We start from the raw sequence: 24,407 nt of genomic DNA, 5'->3' as shown, positions 1-24,407 counted from the left end.
GGTGCCCAGGGCCTCTAAATCAAATGAGCCACCCACATGAGTAGCCCTGTAAACATAATTCAGACCTGCCACTGCAGTGCCTGTGTGTGAAATTTTAAAACTGCCAATTTGCCCTGAAGGTGTACCCACTTGCCAGGCTAAAACCTTCCCTTTTGTGCATGTAAGGTACCCCTAGGGTAGGCCCTAGATATCCCCATGGGCAGGGTGCAGTGTACGTTAAGGTTAGGACATGTACTAATGTGTTTTACATGCCCTGACAATGAAATACTGCCAAGTGTGGTTTTCACTGTTGTAAGGCCTATCTCTCTCATAGGTTAACATGGTAACTGCCTTTAGAGGTCTTTTAAGTGTAGATACCCATTGGGAGCAGATAGAGATGTGGAGTTTGGGGTCTCTGAACTCACAATTTAAAAATACACCTTTTGATAAAAAACATTTTTTAGATTGTTAGTTTGAAAATGCCACCTTTAGAAAGTTGCCATTTTCCTGCTTAACCATTCTGTGCCTCTGCCTGCCTGTGGAATCAATGTATAGGTCAGACTGACAGTTGGGCTGTTTGTGAATTCCCTCTAGACAGTGGCACAAATGAGCTTGGATGTAGCCTGCATATCCAGATGAGTCTCCTGGGCTAGAGTGGGGAGGGAGGAGCTGACACTTGCACCTGAAAGGGCTGTGCCTGTCCTCACACAATATAGTCTTTAACCCCCAGGGGTGTGTCTGGGGCCAGGCCCGGGTAAGGCAGGATCTTGTGAACATCAGAGACTTTCCTTTGAAGTTTGCCTACTTCAAAGGCAGAAAAGAGTATAAGTAGTGGACCCAAACCCCCAGATGTTTAGATTACTTCTGGATCAAGAGGAACCTCTGCCAAGGAGAAGAGCTGGAGAGCTGGACGAGACGTACTGCCCCTTTGCCTGTGAGTGTGCTTCGCTGGATTGGCCTGCAGTTGCTGCTTCTGCCTGAAAGCGGGCAAAGACTGGACTTTGCTGTGTTTTCCTGCTTGTGAAGTTTCTCCAAAGGCTTGGACTGAGCTTGACCCCTGTTCTGAAGTCTCAGGGCCATCAAAGACTTCCTCTGCCAGCCCCTGGACTCTCTTGCAGAGACTCCTACCCTGCTATGTGGTATATAATCCAGTCCCTGGGACCTTAAAAAGAGAAGCTGGTGGAACCAAGTCTGAAATTCGCGCACAGGAGCTGTGCAGGAGAAAAATTGGTGCAGCACCTGCTTCACAGCTGAAAACAATCGATGCACCACCTGCTTTGCAGCTGAGAAATCGATGCAAAACCCGAGTGCAGCTGCCAAAATCGACGCATCACTCATGAATCATCGCCTACCCGGCTGAAGAAGAAACAACACAATACCTTGCTTGTGAGTAAGGAGTCGACCCATCGCTGACTTTTCCTATGCATGCTCACCCATTTTGACGCACACCAGGTACTTTGTGGAAAAACAACACATCAGTTGAATTTTATGATCACAACTCTTTTTACTTTAAAAATGCATAACTTGGCTTGTGTATGTTGGATTTTTGGCTATTTTTCTAAACTGGTGTTGTGTCCCTTTTGTAGTGTTTTCACTGTACTACTGTGCATGTTGGTACAAATACTTTAAACATTGCCTTTGAGATAAGGCTGACTGATTGTGCCAAGCTACCACCGGGGGGAGCATGGGTTATCCTAGATGAGTATCTCCCTTACCCTGACTAGAGTGAGGGTGCCTGCTTAGACAGAGTGCAAACTGACTGCCAACCAGAGACCCCATTTCTAACAACAAGTAGGACAAGCTATGGACAGAGATTCAGTTCTGGCCATAGACTGTCATAGCCATGAACTGCTGTCTTATGCTTATTTCAGGACAGCCGTGGATCACCAATTTTAAGGCAGAGTGAGACACGTACCCACAAAACGGTAAACAAGACTGGCTAGAGAAGTGACTGGATTCAGAATGGTAGGCCCTTGACGACATTGCAGCTTTAGTACATTTGAGAACAAATAGCTTTCTGTCTTTTTCCTAGTTTCACGAAGTAATTTCACAGCAGAATGGCATAGTGGAAGCACATTGAACAGGAAGGAACCTAGTATATTCAGAGTTCTGTTCTTAAAATATTTAGAATTCCATTGATCAGACTGTAAATCTGCTTTTGGTAGCCGACCCCAAGTTTATGGATGGCTGGCATGATACAATAAGTCTTGTGAGCGAGTAAGGAGCCTAATCATTCAGGAGGATGCACTCATGCTTGGAAAAAGGCATACAAACAATTATTGTACACCTACAATAGTCAGATACAACATATTCAACTGTGCTGCTTGTAAAAAACAGAAAACAGCAGTGCCCCGTCACCTGCTAATGATGCTGGAGCTGTGGGAACAAGCATGACTTCACCCTTTTCCTCTCTCTCCTACAGCTAAAGTAGATAAGAGCAATGTTATGCCAACTAACTACTGACTTGATTTGATTAATGGACACTGATTCTGAAGAAGTCTGGCGCTCAGGAGCATACAAGAGTACTAGTTGTACTGAAACACATTTTCTGGGTAGCCCTCAGAGCAGCAGGGGTAGGCTCCCTAACCCCTGTTGTAGGGACATAGTTCAATGTACCAACACTGAATTAGGAAAACCTCTGGACTGCAGCCCTCACAAAGACATGCTGAGCAGTAAATCGCACCCATGCCATGCACGGTACTGTCATCAATGTTGTCATTTCAGCTGTTGCAGTGATCTTATCAATGATGTCACAGTACATGTCATGAGTGATGTATTATGCAAGGTCATTTGCAGTGCACGGCGAGGTCGTATGTTATAGTTATCTTTGGGCACAAATTATAGTTACTTGAGATAACTGTTACTGATGAATTTCAGTGGTTTTGTATGCTTCAAATGTTACGTTGTCACCGAAATTCTCACCTAACTCTAACGTTACGTTAACCTTGCTTTTTTAAGTACATTTCTAGGATTTTTAATCTAAAGTAATATTTTGTTAACAAATGTGACCAATGCCCTGCAGGCAGACTACCCCATGCCATTGGCTGCACACAGCTTGTGCTTTGGCTAAGAGTCCTGGACTGTGGCCAGGGCCTGCATCCAGCCCATTAACGCAGCTCCCCGCTCCAAACTCTAAGACCGCATCCCTGAGGCTTTTTTTGTTTTTTTTTTAAGGGGAGAGGGTGCATGGCATCCGGCCCTGAGCCATTTTAGGCCATAGCTCCCCATCCATATGCCCAAAACATAACTTTACAGGGGAGAAGGGGCATGTGGCTCTCCTCCCAAGGTCATAAGGTGCTGTGGGGACTCCAACTCCTGGAGTCTATAAGGGGAGGGGCGCAAAGCCCCTCTCTCCAAGTCTATGGTGCCCCATCACCTGGGGCAATTACTTATATATAGGAGAGGAGTGCCCAGCTCTCCCCCTGTGCCCTAATGGGCCTTGGGGACCCCAATCCCAAGGGACAAATTATTTTGTCAAGGGGAGGAGGGCTGTGTGCCCAACCCCCAGCCTTAATAGGCCCCAGGGACCCCATCACCTGGGACATCACTGATTTGTAGTTGGGTGCCCCGGTGCCAACCAGGGGCACCCACCAAGCAGCAAAAGTTGGGGGATTATTTCTTTCTTAGTCACTGCTCACAGTTGCCCTTTCTCTCATGAACTGGGACTGTTTTATTGCATAATAAAGAAAACCAACAATATCCCCCATTATGTGCTTTCCAAACATGGGTCACTATTGGGTAACTACTATCCTGATTTTTAATTGGAGGTATGTTTTGCAAGATCGTTATTTTCTCAGACTTTGTGGTGCTCGCAATATATTTTTTCTTGCATTCGATTACACATTTAATTACTTATATTACATGATCAGTGCTGCACACTTCACTGTTCTTATATAGTTCGTATCTACACTTTAAAAGCGTGATACTCTTCTTGTTGACTCCATGCTTGCGTACTTTGTATGCATTACATCTCTAGAAGTTCATGTTTCAATTAATCATCCAGTTCTGAATGGACCACCATCTGTACGGCTGAAGAAGCTGTTGGTTTTTACCTCACCCAGGGCGATAATCTTTCTGTAAGTGATTCTGGGATGTGGATCAGTGTAATTTCTCAGGAGGTCATCCATCTGAAATACACTCCGATGCCTTCGCTATGATGTTCAGTTTTTGCTTATGCCCAGCACTATGTATCATGATGAACATGCATGGTTTTTTAGAGTTATGCTCAGTCCTTTTATTCTGCAGTGTTTGTGCTAGAAGGGCATCTCTTTTCTTTGATCATGCTCTTCTAATACCGATTTCTATTACACCATATGCCTACCCTATTTCCTGGAATCTCTTCATCTCGGATTGCATCTCCACATCACAGTCCATCACAGTCCTTGTCTGATGCACACAGTCTGCGAGCATGCAGCATCTCCCCATACATACATATGCACACTAAGAACCTGAAACGGATGGACGGAATCGGTTTCCACATAATCGATGAAATTAAAACAATTAATAAAATTACAATTTAGTTATCTCACCTAAGTTACCAAAATTAGCTGAACCAGCACACACGAATCCAATGTCTGAAGGGCCCTGCTGATTCCATCCTCTTTATTCCACAGCTACACACATATTTCATGTAAAAGTGCCTGAAAGATATGCTTTTAATATGTGGACATAAATCAAGTCACACAAGTTATTAAGAAAAAATGTATCTGCAAGCTCTTCAGCTAATGATTTATTGCATAGAAAGACCATAAGAAAGAATCAAGAAATGCACTTACTTATCCTCGTAATCAACGTACACTAGGACATGTATTAAGTAAAGAGCTCTCTCAGGCACCTGCATGACCACCTTCATTATGATGTCATTCGCATCTCATCACCTCTTAATCCTTTGTCACACATCTGGCCCAGAGCTTCTCCACTATTAATTCTGCCATTCCACATGCAAGGAAGCCAGGAAAAGGCTACGAAATACCACCTTATTCATGTTCTAAGAAATCTAACACAGATGTATACGAACTAATTAAAAAGTGGCATTTATGAAACAGAACTCCCTTTTTAATATACATAACAAAGACCTGACAGCATGCATTCGTGGCAAGCATCTTTATCTCAAAATCATGTGCAACTCAAAGGGTCACAGACCCGTCACCGGGAGGGATAGCAATGTGAATGGGGAATTGCAGGTTTGTGTTTCCCTCTAAAAAGGAGGCTAGGTAACCAGTCTGAAACAGAAAGCCGCCTAGACGTTCCAGACAGTTTAGTCGAGCAGTTAAGGCCAAGCTCAAAGATCACGGTGTGTATGTTACGTCAAGTTACAGCGTAACACAAATATTTCAGCCGTGACAAAGACAGGTGCATCCAAACAGAGTTTTTTGTTTTATGTAGAACAATACTTTAATAATACCACAAGTATAACATTTATATGTTGTAGACATCGAACAACCAACACAGAAAATCAGTTGCAAAAAGTGTGCAACCTTGTTACACATAAAATACAATGGTTACAATAATTAACTCGTCATGAATACTTTGCAGTTTGAAAAATAAACAGAATGTGGATTGCTTTGTAGTCAATACATATGAATGACATAACCCGTAGTGGTGGGGTAGATTTCGAACACAAATAGACCCCTGTTATGTGTAAAAACAACAAACAAAGGAAGAGTAACAACGTGGTTCAATGACCTGAACCTCGAAACGCAACTTTCAGTGAATGCCATGTCACTTGGATTCACCTTGGATACTAACCTCACTCTCAAGAAATACATTGTGAAAAACTAAGGTGGCCTGTTTCCCTTGCTCTTCAAAGGAAAATGAACCACTTTCTTTCTGAACGTGATCAGAACTGGTGTTCAAGCCTTCGTATTTGTGCATTTGGATGGTGGTAATGCCCTGCTTAATGGTCTCCAGACTGGCACTCCTTATAGAAATCATATGCACCACAACACGCCTCATATGGTGCCTGAAGAAATATGAGCACATCAACCCCATACTGTTGGTATCATGTGGTTACCCTGGGCAGCCCTCCCTAGCTTTAAAACCAGCTTCTTCATGTACAAATCAATCAAGTCCAGCAACCATCCTTATCCTGCAGAAAATATAACCTCCGATGGTTGTCAGACCGCAGAAGAACACCAGCAGACTAAGAAGTATAAAAAAAAAAAACGAGGCAGCATACCATTTCTAGCTCTGTACCAACAAATCCTTAACTCAACCCAACTAAGCTCAATGCAGGAAAGTGTTGAAGACACACATTTTAAAGAACACTACATTAGAATGCAGTAACAGTCCACAAACCAGCCACCTCTCCTGTCACTTGTTGACTTTATGCTTGTCCTTTACCCTCTACAGTGATCAGCTACCCTTTGGCTAGGTGTATGCTATAGAAATACCACATCCGAACATACAACCAGAGTGACCCAGAAATATTTCTTCCACCATCCAGATACTTTCAAGCTAGTGATGTGCCTCTCATACTCCAGGTCATGGTCCAGGTGGAGGCTAGTGGATGTCAAGAAAGGACCAAACGGGGGCCCCACAAAGTTTAACACAATTAAACATGCGTCCAATTTGTCTATTTTTCTACAAGGGTGACTTAAAACAGGTGTGTAAAGAAAATGGACAGCGATGACTGAAAATCCCATGAAAAACTGGACTGCATTATTTTTTCAAAAGAAATGGCAGCCCACACCAACTACAGAACCAGCTGCATCCTCTATGCAGCCATCTCATCATAGTGGTAACCTTGCCTACCAGCATACCAAGCAGGCCATATCCGGTGGCTATCAGCACACCTGCACCAGGATACTATCAGAGTGGAGATGAAGAAGTGAAAAATAACAAGAAAAACACAATGCAATAGACCTGCCCTATCTGGATCTGGAATGATAATCCAATGTACATACGACTCATCTCTTTAAAAACACATCAGGATACAGCAATAGATGACAAAACAGCTACCCCATGTATAGCAATCCCCATTGTCCCCTGACAGTGCACTGGAGCCTTTCAACCAGGTTTGTGTTTTGTAAACACCGCACATATACTTACATTCAAATTATTAGATAAAATGAACAGGGCAGTGGGTTAGCAAAATCTGTTAAAATTACTCTGCTGCACCGTACAGGCTGTGTTCTGTAAAAGTCGCAAACAAACGTAGGCTGCTAAAACGAACAATAAGACTGTTCAAAACTGAGCTTGCATATTTGGACTTTGCTGAAACTTAGAATAGAAATGTCACAGATACAATCCTGAACCAGACAAGGCAATACATAAGAAACACAGGTAGTAACATAATAAGTAGTTAAAGCCTGCCTCGCCTAATGTATCAAGGAGCCCTTAATCAGTGAAAGAAACATTCAACATTTTCTATTAAAAGACCAACCCAGAAATACAGGTGCATATTGCCTGATCTACCCAACATCACCGTGTAGAGTTGCAGCAAATTAATGTTGATGAGACTCAACTGAGGTTAAGAGTCCCAAAAAACGCCATAGCGTACCCAACGAGAAAGCTGGTATGGTGAGCATAGGGATTGCTGGATGGAGCCTAACTATGAGGAAGATGGTGTTCTAAAAGACAGAGGTCTGAGGGTAGGTTTTTGAGATGTTCGGGGAGGGCAAATATGATTCTGAAAAGAAAACAACATTCTTAAAGCCTCAGACCTACCGAGGCATTGAGTTGTCTGTATATCGTATAAAAGGAGCCTGAGAAAAGTTGTCAATAATTTGTTGGGTACATGACAGAGATGCTGTGTCACCTGCACGTTTAAAGCCCCACACTCAATGGGATGGCTCTTGAAGTTAAGGGCCTGCTCCAGTGGTCCTTGTAAAATCTGCAGGTCACAGATTTCAATGCCAGCAAGATAGTTTGATCGACAAATACATCAGTTCCATCAGACAGTGCACAATACCTTGAAACACACCATTATTTGTAGAAGCGTCAACAATCCATCTTCTCCTCTTCACCCTCCAGACAAGCAAAATGTCTAATATACACTAGTATTATCACCTGCCCATAAACACTTCCTCACTATCCAAATTATGTTATTGTCATTGATGCCAATGGGTTCACGCTACAAAACCGCATCATTTCATCTCCTTAAAGACTCAAAAGGCCGAGAGGGATGGAGAGGTTAGAACTCGACATGCAGACGTATGGGGCACAAGAGCACTACAGCAGACACAGCGCTTACGTATCATCATTATATCTGCTACCACCCTGAAGATACAATATGAAAACATCACAGCTTAACCAGGGCACCACAAAATGTTTCTGGGGCACACATAAGATACAGATATGACGTACTCTCACAATATTTAATTCAGCATGCATAGGAAACACAATTTGACTTTTTTACTTTTAATAAACTATGCAATCCATTTGTGCGGCATACTTTTATGGGCGTCAGACAATTATATCCCATGATTTCAGAAATGAATCAACTATAATTTCCTACCAGAATTACACATCAAAGGGGTATGAAGGGCCTCTCCAAATTTTATTTTACTAAGTGCTTTATCTTATTGTCACCACCAAAGTTGAATTAATTTGGCCTTCTCTCTTCTGGCAAACATCAAAGTTTTTGCAGGTTAACTAGTTTCTTTTTCTCCGCTGCCTACAGGGCCTCTAGAACTCCTTCAGACCTGTCTCTGGCCTGCACATAAGTGGAAGCATGCACACAAATAAGTATGGTGAGCGTGCATTCAGACTTCAGCAGTACGTTTCCTTCAGTAGTGCCCTCAGGAGTACCACTGACACCCCAACAGGTGCTCCCAGCACTCGACCCTCCACATGAACATGTATTTGTTAGGCGCCGGGTCACTCTACAAACACCCTATGATGATGAGCCCTGAGTCTAAGTTCACCAGTAGATGAAAGTAATCTTATGCTTATCAGAAGCAAATCTGATATCCCGGTACTAGCAGTGACAGATTCTATGAAATAACCATCGGACTAGTTGTCAGAATTTGGAAATGAACTGGCTACCTCAGAAAAAATAAAGAAACAAGCAATCATCTTCGATGCACATCTTGCAATTATACTCCTTTCACTTCTTTAGTTTCAGACATCAACATGCAATTTTCCATACTCCAAAATGCATGTCAACTTGTGAAGTCTGCACACGCTGATTTGAGGTATTTTGAATAAACACTTGTACTACTGTTGCACAAAAGGAACACACAGACAACAGACTTCAAAAAGAGTCTACAAGTATATGCCTGAACCTGCAGAACCATGTTCATTGTCAGCCAGCAATAAAAGCACTGCCTTGGATACTAAATAAAGGCCTCAAGGATCAGTAACAAAAGCAAGCACTCTGCACAAGCCTATCTGTGTTCTTGCGCTGGGCAGGTATTTCTTATGGTCATCTCAAGTGCCGATATCAACTGACTAAAACATGGCAGTTGCTCAGAGGAGTGCAGGCTTCCAATACTGAAGTTCAATCACCCTCTGCCTAAGGCCAAAACCAAAGTGTCTTTGAAGAAAACTCTGAATACTAAGTTTTTCAAACACTCATTCAGCTGAAATATTGGCCTAGGGCAGTACTTGAAGAATTCAAGATCCAGGATGCTCTGTCCACCCAATAGACGTCTCCTGCTTTTGACTCTTACTCTGCACTTGGACTCACTGGTGCAACTAAATCACTCTGAAGTAATTATAAAGTTAACATGAGGGTCTGAACTTAAAGGGAAAAAAATCAACCTAAATATTTGTATTAGGGAAACAGTAATAAAAGCAAAGGCTGATCTAAACAAGGGTGTTTTTATATGCATGCCAGTGGCTTTTTTATGAATGCAACCCTAAATGCTGAAGTATTCTGTTCCACGACCCTAGCTTAACTCCAGAGTATAACACATGCATTTCATTCAGAAAGTGAACAGTTATAAAAGCCGAGGACAACACTGAAACAAAGATGTGACAGTGGCAGTAAAAGTTTTAGTTTATTTGCTGTGTCCACAATCTGATGTTATGACAAAATTAGAATAAAACCGATTCATCTTCATCTGACTGTAGAGAACTCTATACTGCAGCGATCCCAGACAAAATATCAATATGCATCATACTAACCGGTTTTAATACATTTGTTTCTCTCAATTTAATTTCGCAAGGCGCAGGTTTGATGTGAAGTTCTTAGGTCCTGCTGCACTTAAAAAATCTCAATCAATCAGATGTTTTTTTTCAACACAAACTTTATTGCATTTTACATTTTTCAGTTACATTAGAATAATTTGCTTGTGATGAAATACATGTGATAAGAGAGACGAAAAACTCGTCTTGATCCTGGCAGTGACCTAATAAAGAAAACGTTACAGTATTATCTTAAAGAGACATAAAGGAAAATTTCCTATGCAATCACAACAGTAAACCCACTAATTCCATCTGCTTCCCCTCAGCGGCCTGACATACATATGTGTCAATTTCAGAAAAACAGGGGACATTACTATCACGTGGGGACATTACTATCACGTGGGGAACCTAAGAGTTGTGGGGAACCAGACGGGCATTTTAAATGATCTATTAGTGTAGGATCTAGAGATTACGAAGCAGTCAGAGAATGCTACCTGGGGTCCTGGCCCGGGCACATGCACGATACCTACCAAGCATGACATTACAGGTTGTAAAGTGGAATGGTGGTAGAAGCCTAGAACACATGGAGAAGACTTGTGATGTTTTAATGAGTTCTATCATCTTCACTATCTTGTATGTTAAGTTTTTCTAGGATAGTGTCCCATTCTAGAGCTATCAGCCGTTTGCGGTGTTCATTGTACTCCTCTCGGTGGATTGCAGTGCTCTCTGCTAATCCCAACTGTACTACCTCCTCCCTCCATTGGTGTATCGATGGGAGTCTAGAAGATTTCCAGTGACGTGTCAGTAGCCTTCTGGCTAGTAATAATGCCATATCTGTGAAACGGGAGGCAACATCTGCTGATTTGGGCTTGGGATACAAGCCCAGTACACAATGTGCCAGTGTGTGCCAGTGATTCTTTCCTTCAGACTTGATATGTCGCTCCAATCTCAGTCCAGTAAGACACTAGGAGAGGGCATGACTATAATATATGGACTAGATCTGCACTCAGCTTATGGCACAGTGGGCAGGAAGCTGAGGCCGATGGGAAGATCAGATTTAGTCTTTGTGGCGTGAGGTAGGCTCTGTGGAATATTGAAAATTTAATACATTTAAAGGGTGTTTTCGGGAGATCTGTTTTGGGTATTGTAAGAAGAAGGACCTTTCTTCATCTGTTAGTGTCCTGTGGATGTCAAGCTCTCATTTGTTCCTAAGGGAGTCTAGTAGAGTTCCCACATGTGCTCTAAGTCCTCTATATAACCATTTGATCAGGTGTCTTCCGTGTCCCACAGTGTGTAGTGCTTGCAGGAGTCTGTGCGTTTCAGGCATGTTTTCGTCTAGGGCCCAATAGTGGCGTATTTAGCCAATTATACTAGCATCTGTTGTAAAAAAGAGTATTTGGTAGTCCATGCATCTGTATAAACTCAAGGTGTGGCATTAATACTCTGTCTGTGAATAGGGATCCCAGAGTCAACTCTGTCTCTTGATTCCAGGGACTCCGCATTTTAGTTGTGAGGATGCCTAGGGAAATAGGGAGACCACACAGCGGTATATGTGGAGAGTATGGGGTGGGTGACTGTGTGAATTTCATGGCAAGCTTCCAATAAGAGAGTGCTACTTTCCACAGTAAGGGGCTGTCTGGAGAAGGTGTGGAGCCCGGACAGAATAGACTGTGTAATCTTCCATTGTGCAGCATGCAGGGAGTGAATTGAATCTCCTCTAAGTTGTGGCCTGCCAACCAATATGCCAGCCATTGTAGTTGACTTGCTATACAATAGGATTTCAGGTCTGGGGCTCCCAACCCTCTCAGGACAGCCCTTGCTCCATTTAAGGTCTGCTAACAACGTATTGAGAACTGCGAATATGCGTGGCGGTAACAAGATTGGTAAATTTATAAAACAGTATAATAACCGGGGTAAAAGGACCATTTTGCACAACACTAACTAGCTTGCTATGGCCAAGGGCAGAGTCTTCCAGAAGTTTATTTGGGAACGTAGTGTTGTTATCGCACGGCCTAGTTTGCCATCTAGGAGATCATCCGGACTATGGTACACTTGTACTCCAAAGTATCAGAACGATTGTGGGGCAAGTTGGATCTGTAATGGTCCGAATGTGATCTGAGGAGTATCATACATGCCACTAAAAGAAAAGGCATAGGATTTATTAGCGTTTATCCACAAACCTGACAGGTCACCAAATGTAGTCATTAACTGTGCTGCCTCCTCAAGGGGACTTCGCAGGTTTCTAAAGTTGAGGATCATGTCATCTGCATATAGGGGCATTGTATGAAGCTATCCACGTATATTCCCTAGCTATCAGCACGCTGGCAAAATCACTGGGGCAATGGTTCCACTGCCAAGACGAACAGTAAGGGGGATAGGAGACATCCTTGTCTGGTGTCTCGCAATATCCTGTACGCAGCCAAAATATAAACACAAGCCCTGGTTCTGCCTGTGGGATTTGAATAAAGCAGTCTCACCCAGCAGATATATATAGGGGATATTCCGTAGGCAGAAAGAGCTGCTAACATGAAATACCAACTGAGGGTGTCAAAGGCCTATGTGATGTGTAAGAAGAGGCAGCCAGCACATGGGATGAGGTTACGGGTAGCGTCCATGACATGAAAAAATGTGTGTATATTTAGGGAGGTGTTTCTCCGGGGCACAAAGCCACACTGGTCAGCATGTAATAAGCGTGGAAGCAAGGGAAGTAACCTGCCTGCCAGTACTTTACTAAGTATCTTACATTCAGTATTCAAAAATGAGAAGGGCCTATAGGAGGACATCTCTGCGGGGTCTCTTCCTGGTTTTAGGAGGGAGGTCATCAACTCCTCCCGGGTTAATTGAGGAAGCACACCTTTTTCTAATGAGGCATTATAAAATTGAATGAGGTGAGGGGCCAGAAGAGCGTAGTACGTGGAATAGAATTCTGCCAGTAGACCATGCATGCTAGGTGTTTTATTGCAGGCTAAATCCTTTATGACACTACGTATCTTGTTTGCAGTTATGGGAACTTCTAGGAATTTACGTTCCGGAGGTGCTACCTGGGGGAGCATTAGTTGGGCAAGATAGGAGGTTGTCACAGGAGGGTCATACATAGATGCCACCATGTATAGTTGTGTGTAATATGCCTTGAATGCTTGGTTAATTTCTAACTGTATATACTAGGCCATAGGTCGGTGTATTTATGTGGAGAATGGGGGTAGAGGACTGTGCTAACTTTATTAGGCTGCCTAAGAGGTTACCGTAGTGATCCGCCTCTGTATGCATTTTATTAAGATACACTCTGTGGTCAATGAATCAGACGTTCTAGTAGTTCGGCGTGTGTTATGTGTGCTTCTTGGAGTTGAGAAGCATCACCTGGATGATGTACGGTTGTGTGTTCTAAGGGGCCCAGTCTATTCTCTACTTGTGTGAGGTTGCGTAAAGCCTCTTCCCTGACTCCCACCAGTGTCTTTATGGAGACTCCGCATATTACCACCTTAAAGGCCTTCCATTCGATCAATGTAGAAGAAGCAGCATTAGTATTTTTCATAAAATATGTGGTAATAGCTGTTGTTAGTGTGTAACGGAACACTGCATCTTAATGTAGCAATGGTTGTAGTTGCCATGTGGGAATCAGTGCCGGGATACGTTCCCATGTTAGTGTTATTTCCAACCGGTTATGATCAGACAATGTCTTGCCCAAATACGTGGCATGGGATATTTGGGTTTGAAGAGTGGAGGTACAGAGAAATCAGTCAAGGTAGGATTGTAATGCATGTGGGTAGGAGTAGAATGAGTATTCCCTCTTGCCTGCACTACAGCCATGCCAGACATCGATGAGGTTTCAGCCCCTCACCCAGTGTTGTAGGGCTTTTGTCTGTCGGGCCGTGTTTGCAGTTGGTAAAGGGGGTGGGACCGGTCCAATAGGATATCCATCACTGTATTATAATCGCCCCCCCACCAGCATCCCCTGGTGATGAAGGTTTGCCCAGTCTGCTAGTGCTTTAGATAGGTAGGAAAAAAACATGTCTTGTTCCAATCTAGGTGCATAAATGTAGCCTACCACTATGGGTGTTCGATCTAGGCTGCCTCTTAAGAGTACACATCGACCCTGCATATCAATTTTGGATTCTTGGTGTAGACAGGGGACACCCATACTGCCGCTCCTCTCGCATAAGCGGAGTATGAAGAATGCAACAGTTGGCCTCGCTGAAGGTAAGTGATATGTATTTTATCTACTGTGTAACTGTTCCAATACTCAGTGGCGCTTGTGTGCCGAACCCAGCCCATGAACATTCCAAGTGAGTATATAATAAGCATTAGGAGCTCTGGTCATCACTATAAGGGGGATGATATGTGTGATCTGTCCCCTGCCGGGCACAGTATCCCCCAACAGTAATAATGTGAATTTCAGGCTTAAATTTGAACTGTAACTTCCCTAATACACGGTCCAGCAAGCAAAGACTTTTCGACCAAACTGTTAAAGTGAACATAATGAAATGTACAAAAAACAACTTGGGCATTCGCCTTGGGGAGTGCAACTGGTGAATAGTGCTGATTAGGATGCTTTTTATGTAGAGCACACAAAGAGCTAAATAGGTGTCCGGACTTGGACTACTGTCAATGTATTATCAGAAGCACATAGCAATTATAATTAAGTATCACGCCTAGTAACCTTATCTGGTCGCCAGATATGATGGCCATCATAAAAACGGGGGACAAGATTATATTGGTAACATTTATACAAGAGTGACTCATTAGGGATAATCTTCTGGTAGTATCAGCAAAGCGTTAATAACTGAGCAGGTAAGTCGGTTTCATCAGCGTTCCTGCGGTTGTATGTACTTACAGGTCATTGTCTGTTTGTGGAGTTTTTGATGGGAACAGGGCCACAATGCCATCTGTATCAGAGTCCAGAGTGCTGCCTCCAGGCTAACTGGTACTAGGGCAGCACGGCTCAGATTGTGAGGCCACTGCAGAGATCAGGGCCTCCTGTTGACCTGCCCTGGCCTGATGAGGGGATGGCATAGCTCGCATCAGAGATTCAGTAGTTACGCTGCCACAGCAGTGTCGGGGGCGTCAGCGAGTCCCCGGGGGAGGGGAGGGCTGAGTCCCATGAGTGCTCAGTCTCTGAGTCTGGTAACCTGTGATCCACCCATGCACATGCAGCCTCTGGGGTGTCAAAAAGTGGGAATATTGTTCATAGATTATTTTGAGTTTTGCTGGGAAGATCAGGGCATAGGTGAGACCGGCAGTGTGGGGATGCTTCTTCACCTCTGTAAATGTGGAGCATCGATTTTGCACAGCCACAGCATAGTCTGTGAACAGAGAGGTCCGTGCTTTGTCAGCTAGGAGTGGCACCCTTTCTCTGGCCGCATTAAGCAATTGATCCCGGTCTCTATAGTTCCACATTTTTGCCACAATCGGTCTCGGTGGCGTTCCCAGCACAGGCTTCCTTGATGGCACCCTATGCTCTCTTTCTATGGTAAAAAGGGCCGAGAGCCCCGTTGAGGAAACCACAGTGTGGAGCCATTCCTCTATAAACTGAGCACCCTCCATGCCCTTCGGCATGCCAATAATGCGGATATTATTGCGATCAGCCCTTCCTTCTGAATCTTCAACACGTTCATGTAGCTGCTCCACTTGCCTACCCAGCTGTGTCACTACTAAAGTTTGTTCTGCTAGGCCCAGCACAAGAGTTGTTAATGTCTTATCAGTTGATTGGACCCCGTCAGTCAACTTATGGTGGTCATCCTGTACGACACCTATATCTACTGTGAGGGTGCTGAGTTGTAGTTGTTTTGCTGCTCTAGATTCCCAAATCTCCTGTAAGTTGAGATCTAGTTTATCTACAGGGGTTGTCTGGTCTGTGGGTGGTATCATATCTGAGGGCAGCACCGTAGAGGAACAATCCAAGGAAGGAGTGTGAGGGTGGGATATTTTATCTCGGCCTGGTATTTTGGTTTTCTTACGTGTCATTGTGACCCCCCTGCGGCAGAACGACGCCCTAGGAGTGGCGTTGTCTCTGTGAGGCGGTAACCGCACAGTCGGGTTTAATGATATCGCTGGCCATGGCAACAGGAGGCCTGATTCATGTATCCAGATGCCAGGGTTTGGAGTACATTTCCATGCAATCAAGTGGTCATGGCACAAGTCTTAAATCTAGATTGTCAGCCGAGCCCGGGCTGAGGTAATGCCCGGTGGAGTTAGGCCATTCATTGAGCTGATGGCAGTGAGGAGATGTGGATGCCAAATCTAGGTTACAGGCTATGCCGGGAGGATTTTGTTGAACTCTATTTGTTCATGGGATTTGAGGGCCATGGAAAAGGAGTCAGGGACACCCCTAGTGTTGCCTGCTCTGAGACAGGGATACAACAGACCGTCAGGGGAGGCACGGGTGACTCCCATGGAAGCTGCATTCTTACAAAGTTCCAGCTCAGGCCCCTGCTCCTCCATGTCTCAGAACAGTACAGAGGCAATCTCCAGGCTATGATGGGTCAGGCATCCAGTCTCACATAAGCCGATCTGGTCTATCAGGCATATCTGCTGCAGCGACGGGCACGCACGAGGGCCCGTCCCCACGTCCCAGCACACCGGGATCCAGGTGCCAGGCACTCGGAATCAGCGGTTGTCGCGGGGGGGGGCACAAACAGGAGTCTATTGATCAATGAGCTCACCTCTTCTCCGTGCGTCATCACGAGCGGCTCAATTTCAGTTTTCACTGGGTCTCCTTCTGCCGCACCAACGGTCGACAGGCTCCTTTGGTTTCCCGGTTAAGGTCACCCACAGCATCTCGGCCCAGCTGCCACAGCGCGCCCCAGTGGATAAGCGTTTGGTTTTACGGTTCTGAGCAAGGCTTTATTTTGCGTTTTCCAGTGCCCTGGAGTTTGTAGCTGCCTTGTGTATGACTGGGGACGCAGAGTTCTGGAGATTCTGCCAGATTTTTCATATTTGGAAGTCCAGGCCCAGAGCTGCCAAATCAAGGATCCGCCATTTTGGGCTAATAGCCACGGCCCCTTTCAATCAGTGTTATTGCACTTCTTTTAACAACAAATGAGGAGAGAATGAGAGGTACAGATCCCCATATCCCATTACATTTGCTGCACTGTATCAATATCCTGACAACCTCAGGAAATCTGAACCTACATCACCCATTCTAATGAGTCTGCACTGGCACCTGAGATGACACAAGTTTAAGATACTTTTATCATGCCCAAAGCTTTTCGTAAAACTGGTGCCAAAAACATTCAAAATTTGGATTCAAATTACCAACACTCATAGAATCCAAGATCAGCCAGTAAAGCTCATCTCGTTCAACACATGCACAAACAACTGAACTATGAGACAAATTACCAACTTTCATGGTTCTTTGTTTTTTAAATTTCCGGTTCTTTGTTTTTTTTTTTATGTCCTGACATGACCTTAAGAAATCAAGATGACTGTCTCCAGGCCAGGAAATATCCTAAAACCTTCCTATTACCTTCCTATTTATAGATGCATTCAATTTATGCCCAATGTGCAAAGTAACCCATGTTGATGCAGACTATTTCCATCATACACTCGGTTCTTCCATTATATACAGCCAGTCTAATAAAATTAAACTGAGACCACCTTTTATTTTTCCTTAAGCAATTTATTTATCCTTGCCTCCAGTTAACATTTCTGCTGCTTTTTTTCCCGTTTTCTTTTGTTCTTTGCCTGTTTTTTCATCTATTGACGTGTTCTGAAGTGGCCCTTGAGTGACTTGTAAGCACATCAAAATAGTCCTTAAATAAACTGAATATATATGTTAAATATAGCGAGTAAACCATACTACTATTGACCAACTACAATTTGGGTATGGCAATGTGTGCTTTTAATGTCAGATCGTACAGCATACAACATTGTAGTACCTAGCATCTGTCTCTTGACAACAAATGCTGCCTATTTCGAATGACAATCTGGTAAGCAGTTTTTGGGCACTCATGCAAGATTATTTGCTTAAGCTAAATAAGGGCAACAAAGAAGTAATATAATTTGGGTTCCTATTCCATTTGGCCCTACAATTTGTGACTACCCTCTTGTGGAAAAGACCTGTGGCTAGGGAGGGAATTTGTGGTCTGTGATTTGTCTTTGATCTCATCATGTTACCTCGGTTATATATACCTGTGCCTCTCTCCTTAGGTTTTTAGAGGATAATGTTCCCTATTATTCCTTTACTATATAAATTATATTTACACCTATGAGAATGCTACGTAAAATGGGTTGCTAGAGTATTTATTCAATCATTCACAAGACAGTCATAATATGGCAACAAGCCTGAAATGTGGTCTTCCTAAGGTCTTTGTAACTTGAGATTTGTTAGAAATGGGGTCTTTGGTTGGCAGTCAGGTTACCCCCTGTCCAAGCAAGGACTCTCACTCTAGTCAGGGTAAAGGAGAATCACACTCAGTTAACCCCCACTCACCCCCTTGGTAGCTCAGCACGAGCAGGTAGGCTTAACTTCAGAGACAGGTGTAAAGTATTTGTACCAACACACACACAAATATGATAAAAACGCCATAAAATGACTCAACACAGGTTCAGAAAAATAGCCGATTTTTATTTAAACAAAACAAGACCAAAACGACAAAAATCCGACATACACAAGTCAAGTTATGAATTTTTAAAGATTAAACTTAAAAATAGCGCTTAGAAACACAAAATGCTTCGATGAGGTGTTAACACTGCGTTGTGATGGAGTCGTTCCCAAAAATCCAACACCAATGGCGCCGGGTACAGAGTCACGCAGACCCCCAGGTACAGTACCTTAGTAAACTGTGAGAACAAGTCAGTGCGCAAAGTCGGGAATCGTGGCATCGCTCGATCTGAGGCGGCATTGGTTCCATTGCTGCAGGGCGAAGGAGCTGAGGCACCACGAAGAGGCGTCAGGTCCTTGCTGTGGAGCAGTGGAGGTGAGGCGACGGTGCGAAGTGTTGAATCTGCGCACTTTGGGCGAAGTCAATATCCGGAGGTCACGATGTGGTGTGGCGACTTCCGTGGAGTCGCGGACTTCGGCGGGGCTGCAGCAGTGTCGGGCCTGCGAGGGTCATCTCACTCCAACGAGGACCGCTGATTCGGGTGCAGGAGGCATCACAGGATTCGGCAGCGGCATCGGTCCGGAGTTGTACAAAGTTGGTTTTCTTAGATTTTCACCAGCTTCTCCTTCCAAGGGCCCAAGGACTGGATAGGGCACCACTTGTCAGGTCAGGAGTCTCAGCAGAGAGTCCAGATGCTGGTAGGGGAAGTTTTTGATGGCCCTGAGACTTCAAAACAGGGGGCAAGCTCAGTCCAAGCCCTTGGAGATTATTCTCAAGCAGGAATATACCACAAAGTCCAGTCTTTGACCTCAGCAGGATAGCTCCACAAAGCACAGGCAGGACAGCACTTCTCAGCTCTTCTTGGCAGAGGTTCCTCTTGATTCCAGGAGTGATCTCATTTTCAGGGGTTTTGGGGGCTCTTCTTATACACCTTTCTACCTTTGAAGTAGGCATACTTCAAAGGAAAGTCTCTCTTGTTTCTAAGATCCTGCCTTGCCCTGGCCAGGCCTCAGACACACACCAGGGGGTCGGAGATAGCATTGTGTGACGGCAGGCACAGCCCTTCGAGGTGTAAGTGACCACCCCTCCCTCCTAGCACAGATGGCTCATCAGAATATGCAGGTTACACTCCAGCTCCCTTTGTGTCATTGTCTAGAGAGAGGTGGAAACAGCCCAACTGTCAAACTGACCCAAACAGGGAATCCACAAACAGGCACAGTCACGGAATAGTTTAAGCAACAAAATGCCTACTTTCTAAAAGTGGCATTTTCAAAGACACAATCTAAAAAACAACTTCACTAAAAGATGTATTTTTCAATTGTGAGTTCAGAGACCCTAAACTCCATATTTCTATCTACTCCCTAAGGGAATCTGCACTTTAATAATATCTAAAGGCAGCCCACATGCTAACCTATGAGAGAGATAGGACTGGCAACTGTGAAAACCGAATTTGGCAGTACTTCACTGTTGGGACATGTAAAACACATAAGTACATGTCCCACCTTTTACATACACTGCACCCTGCCCAAGGGGCTAACTATGGCCTACTTTAGGGGTGCCTTGCATGTATAAAAAAGGAAAGGTTTAGGCCTGGCAAGTGGGTAGTCTTGCCAAGTCGAACTGGCAGTTTAAAACTGCACTTACAGACACTGCAGTGGCAGGTCTGAGCCATGTTTACAGGGCTACTAATGCAGGTGGCACAACCAGGGCTCCAGGCCCACTAGTAGCATTTGATTTACAGGCCCTGGGCACCTCTAGTGCACTGTACTAGGGACTTACTAGTAAATCAAATATGCCTATCAGGAACAGCCAACTACACATACATTTTACATAGGAGCACTTGCACGTTAGCACTGGATAGCAGTGGTAAAGTGCCCAGAGTGACAAAATCAGCAAAAAGGGAGTCCAGCATACATCAACAAACTGGGAAACAGAGACAAAAAGTTAGGGGAGACCACGCCAAGGATGCAAAGTCTGACAAGCTTTAACTGCAGTCTTTGTGTCAGACTCCACTGGCTCCCAGTTGAATGATGGAAGATTGTAAATGATCCCTTAGCCTGGGCCCTTTGTTTCTGCATCATAGATTATATTACTGCAATCTGGTGTGGACCCTGAGATTCTCCATTAAATTCCAATTACAATACCTTCTATTATGGTCTCCTAGCCCGGTGACCACTATTTTTGTTAGTCAAAGAAAACTTGTGGAATGCTGTCCAGCTTCATAGACAGGCTCCATCCAATGATTTATCAATTTAGAAAATCTTGCAAATGTGAAACATAATTATTTTCATTGTGTTCTTGTCCTGGCACTTTAAGCACAAGGGCACCTGCTGTTTTCAATGCCCTTAGATATAGAATAGGCATCATCATCACTCACTCAATCTTTGAATTCATTGTAACAACACTGGCTGGCAATGATCATGTGATCCAAGCTTAGAAGGCTGCTAACATCATATCGGGTGGTTTCATTGGTTGCTAGCTGCATGTGTATTTGGCAAAATGTTAAATAGGTCCTTCCATAAATTTCCTCAATGATCTACCTTAAATCAATAAAAAACATATTTGGGAAACGTAACTAGGTCGTAGTTCATTCTCTGTCATTTAGACAAAAACTTGAAATATTTGATTAATAGCATATTATTGGGAGCTTCTAAAAAACTGTCTCGAGACTGTAGATTATGTTTTTATTTATTTAGTGAATTTAGTAAACAGAAACCACCTTATACTTTCAGGTATGTTTTGTTACACTGGCAGTTAGGATAATACACAATATGAAAACATGCCTGAGGTAAAGTAACATAGCATCAGCAAAATTGCATAACACTAGCCGACAGATACAGAATTACTATGTAGAACGGCTGAGGGGAGAATGGAACTTACCAGAGTAGTTGTCACCATTTCTTCAAACCACTTGGATTGTGCTTGATTATAGAGGTCCACGCAGCGCATAAGGTCATCCCCTACAAACAACGGTAAAGAAAAAAAAAACTTCATAGTTCTGCTAATCACACTGCAACCTGAAAAGGAACATTCTCAACACAATTAGGACTTTCAGAAAATACATGCAACATACCTGAATTCTATGTTTATTTGGGGAAATTCGAGAGTGGTGCATGCAACAGAGAACAGCATTTCAGGGAGAAAGTCTCTGTACAAAGGAAACCAATGCTCCTGGAGTAGGAGACCACAAGGGACACAAGCTGAAATGGATATCATAAATCACCTCTTAGGAATGTGTGTCCAGCTGAAAACTCTCAGGAAATTCAGGATCTGGTGAAATTTATGTTTTTGTAGAAGCAAATCCCGCTATTTACAAAATCGTAGGTTTTGCAATTTCAAAACCCAAGGTTGCAGTGTGGAAAAGGAATACTGGGAGTCACACATGTTTTTATGACTTGCAGTGTACACATTGCGAATCCCTGTGATTCGTAAAGAATGGATACAAAGGAGGAATCCTCCCTCCTTATAAGACCACAATAAAATGTTTCAGTTGTTTGCAACCGCACCAACATGCTCACTGCTCACTACTCAAAGGGGGTAGTATGGTATTGCCAGTTTTTATTATTTTGATAACAGCCCTTGTCCCTTTGAGTACTGGGTGGAGCTTGACAATCTCAGCCACTCATAATTACTATGGCCACAGTCCAGATCATCATAGTCGGAGATGGCCGTTGCTAGAGGATTTACCTGAAATATTTTGCATTTTTATCCCGGTCCTTTGTTAACTCTCTTTTCATGGCCTCAGGATTCCTGGTACTTTCCCACTGTACTGCAATATGAAAGTGTGCCTACACTGCCTACACATGCTAGGAGGGGGCGCTTATGTGATTAGTTCAGGTGCTGTACCCTGGAGTGCACTGTAAAAAGGGACACCAAATACTCAGGGGCATTGCATTCAGTATGCCACCCACCGCAATAGCCCGTGAAGCATGTAGCAGAGCTGCCAATGCAGACCTGTAGAGGTGCAGTTGCACTTGGGCTTAGGGCAGGAACTACTAACGTCCGAGCAAATCCTGAGGGGACCCTCCATTACCATATAGCACCCCTGAGGGGCAGGGCAAGTGGTAGACGGGAGGCTGGGCAGGTACACAGTGGTTTACCATGCCTGGTAGGGAAGAACCCCATGTGGGTTCTCCCTGCCTAGGGGGCCAGCTCATTCTATAGGTTGTTGCTGATTCCCTACTTGGTAGCCTTAGGGGCCTGGGCCATTCCCCCCTGTCAATACAGTGGGTAAGTGGGCACACCATCTTACATATACGAGGAAGGAGGCACTGGCCAGTGTGGGTGCACATGCCCACTGGTCTGTCATAGCAGGTCTGGCTCTGTACTGGCTACTATAGCGGGGGTAAATACGTATCCAGCCTGTCATATCAGGACTGGGTGTGTGCACTACCACATATGGTGCTTTAAACATGTATCCAGCCAGTCATAGTAGGCCTAGGTGTACGCATTAACACCTATGATGCTTTAACCATACAAGTAGCCTGACTTATCACGCCTGTGTGTGCACTTGCACCTTTGGTGCTTTTAAACATGTGTCCAGCCTGCCAATGAAGGCTTATAAGTGTGCAAGGGCATGTATGCCCAGAGAGTGAAGAATACCCATGTGTGTTTTTACTGCATAGGAGAACTTCTCTGCCCATAGGCTAACATGGAAGAAGTGTTTCAATTACTCCAAGCTGCAACAGCGGATTGCAGCACAGCAGCCTCATGTTTTTTACTATCATTGGATTCGTCTAGACAAACCCCTTTCTATGGCAAGGGTGGTTTTGTCAATAATCATGGAGAAATGCCACTTCTAGAAAGAGGACATTTGTTTTCCACCCTAAAACAATTTGTGTGCTTTTTAATTGGAGTAGAGTCCACACTGAGGGGTGGAGGAGTACATCTGTGCATTCGTCAGAGACAGCTATAAAATGTGGGCACACAACTGGAATGAAGACCTCTGCCATTTGTGTGCCTGACTGGATAGACTGGAGGGAAAGGTTCTGACCCTTGCTCTCTCAGAGCCCCGATCATGGCCTCACTAAAGATTAAGATCAGCATTCCACAGCCCCATGATAGACAGGACGGAAATTTAAAGGAGACATCTGTGATTCAAAAGGAAACCCTCTGAACCTCTCCCACCTTCAAAGGCATACTATAGTATGCCAACTGGTGCCCCACTGCAGAAAAGTAGAGATACACTTGCAGGAATGTGGTGCACACTGCCAGAATAACCTGTTGTGCACCAAGAGTAATTGCTGCCTAGGAAGGGACAGCACACTGTTAGACCTGGCAGCCTTAGGGTGGTCACCCCCAACTTTTTGCCTGCCTCCCTCCAATTTTTGACACTGTTTTTGCGGTTTTATGACTCTGCACACCTTACCACTGCTAACCAGTGCTAAAGTGCATTTGCTCTCTCCCTGGAACATGGTGATATTGGCTCATATCCAATTGGCATATTTAATTTACTTGTAAGTCCCTAGTAAAGTGCACTGCAGGTGCTCAGGACCTGTAAATTAAATGCTACTAGTTGGCCTGCAGCACTGATTTTGCCACCCACATAAGTAGCCCCTGTCTCAGGCCTGCCACTGCAAGGCCTGTGTGTGCAGTTTCACTGCCACTTCGACTTGGCATTTAAAAAGCCTGAAACTCCTCTTTTTCTACATATAAGTCATCCCTAAGGTAGGCCCTGGATAACCCCCTGGGCAGGGTGCTATGTAGGTAAAAGGCCGGACGTATACCTGTGTGTTTTATATGTCCTGGTAGTGGAAAACTCCTAAAATTGTTTTCCAATGCTGTGAGGCCTGCTCCTTTCAAAGGCTAACAATAGAG

At 44.1% G+C, this 24,407-nt stretch overlaps 1 protein-coding gene across 1 annotated transcript in view; it reads right to left on the bottom strand.

Moving 5' to 3' along the window:
- Window positions 1-24,407, bottom strand: part of GAS7 (growth arrest specific 7) — a 1,110,982-nt gene that overhangs the window by 71,561 nt on the left and 1,015,014 nt on the right. Inside the window, exon 12 of the mRNA XM_069200411.1 lies at window positions 21,471-21,550. Within this exon, the coding sequence (XP_069056512.1) occupies window positions 21,471-21,550 (80 nt within the window). The remainder of the gene's footprint in view (window positions 1-21,470; window positions 21,551-24,407) is intronic.

Source organism: Pleurodeles waltl, chromosome 7 (genome assembly GCF_031143425.1).
Source record: "Pleurodeles waltl isolate 20211129_DDA chromosome 7, aPleWal1.hap1.20221129, whole genome shotgun sequence".
Taxonomy (NCBI): Eukaryota; Metazoa; Chordata; class Amphibia; order Caudata; family Salamandridae; genus Pleurodeles; species Pleurodeles waltl.
The sequence above is the reverse complement of the archived record's forward strand: the minus strand, read 5'-3'. Positions and strand labels throughout refer to the sequence as shown.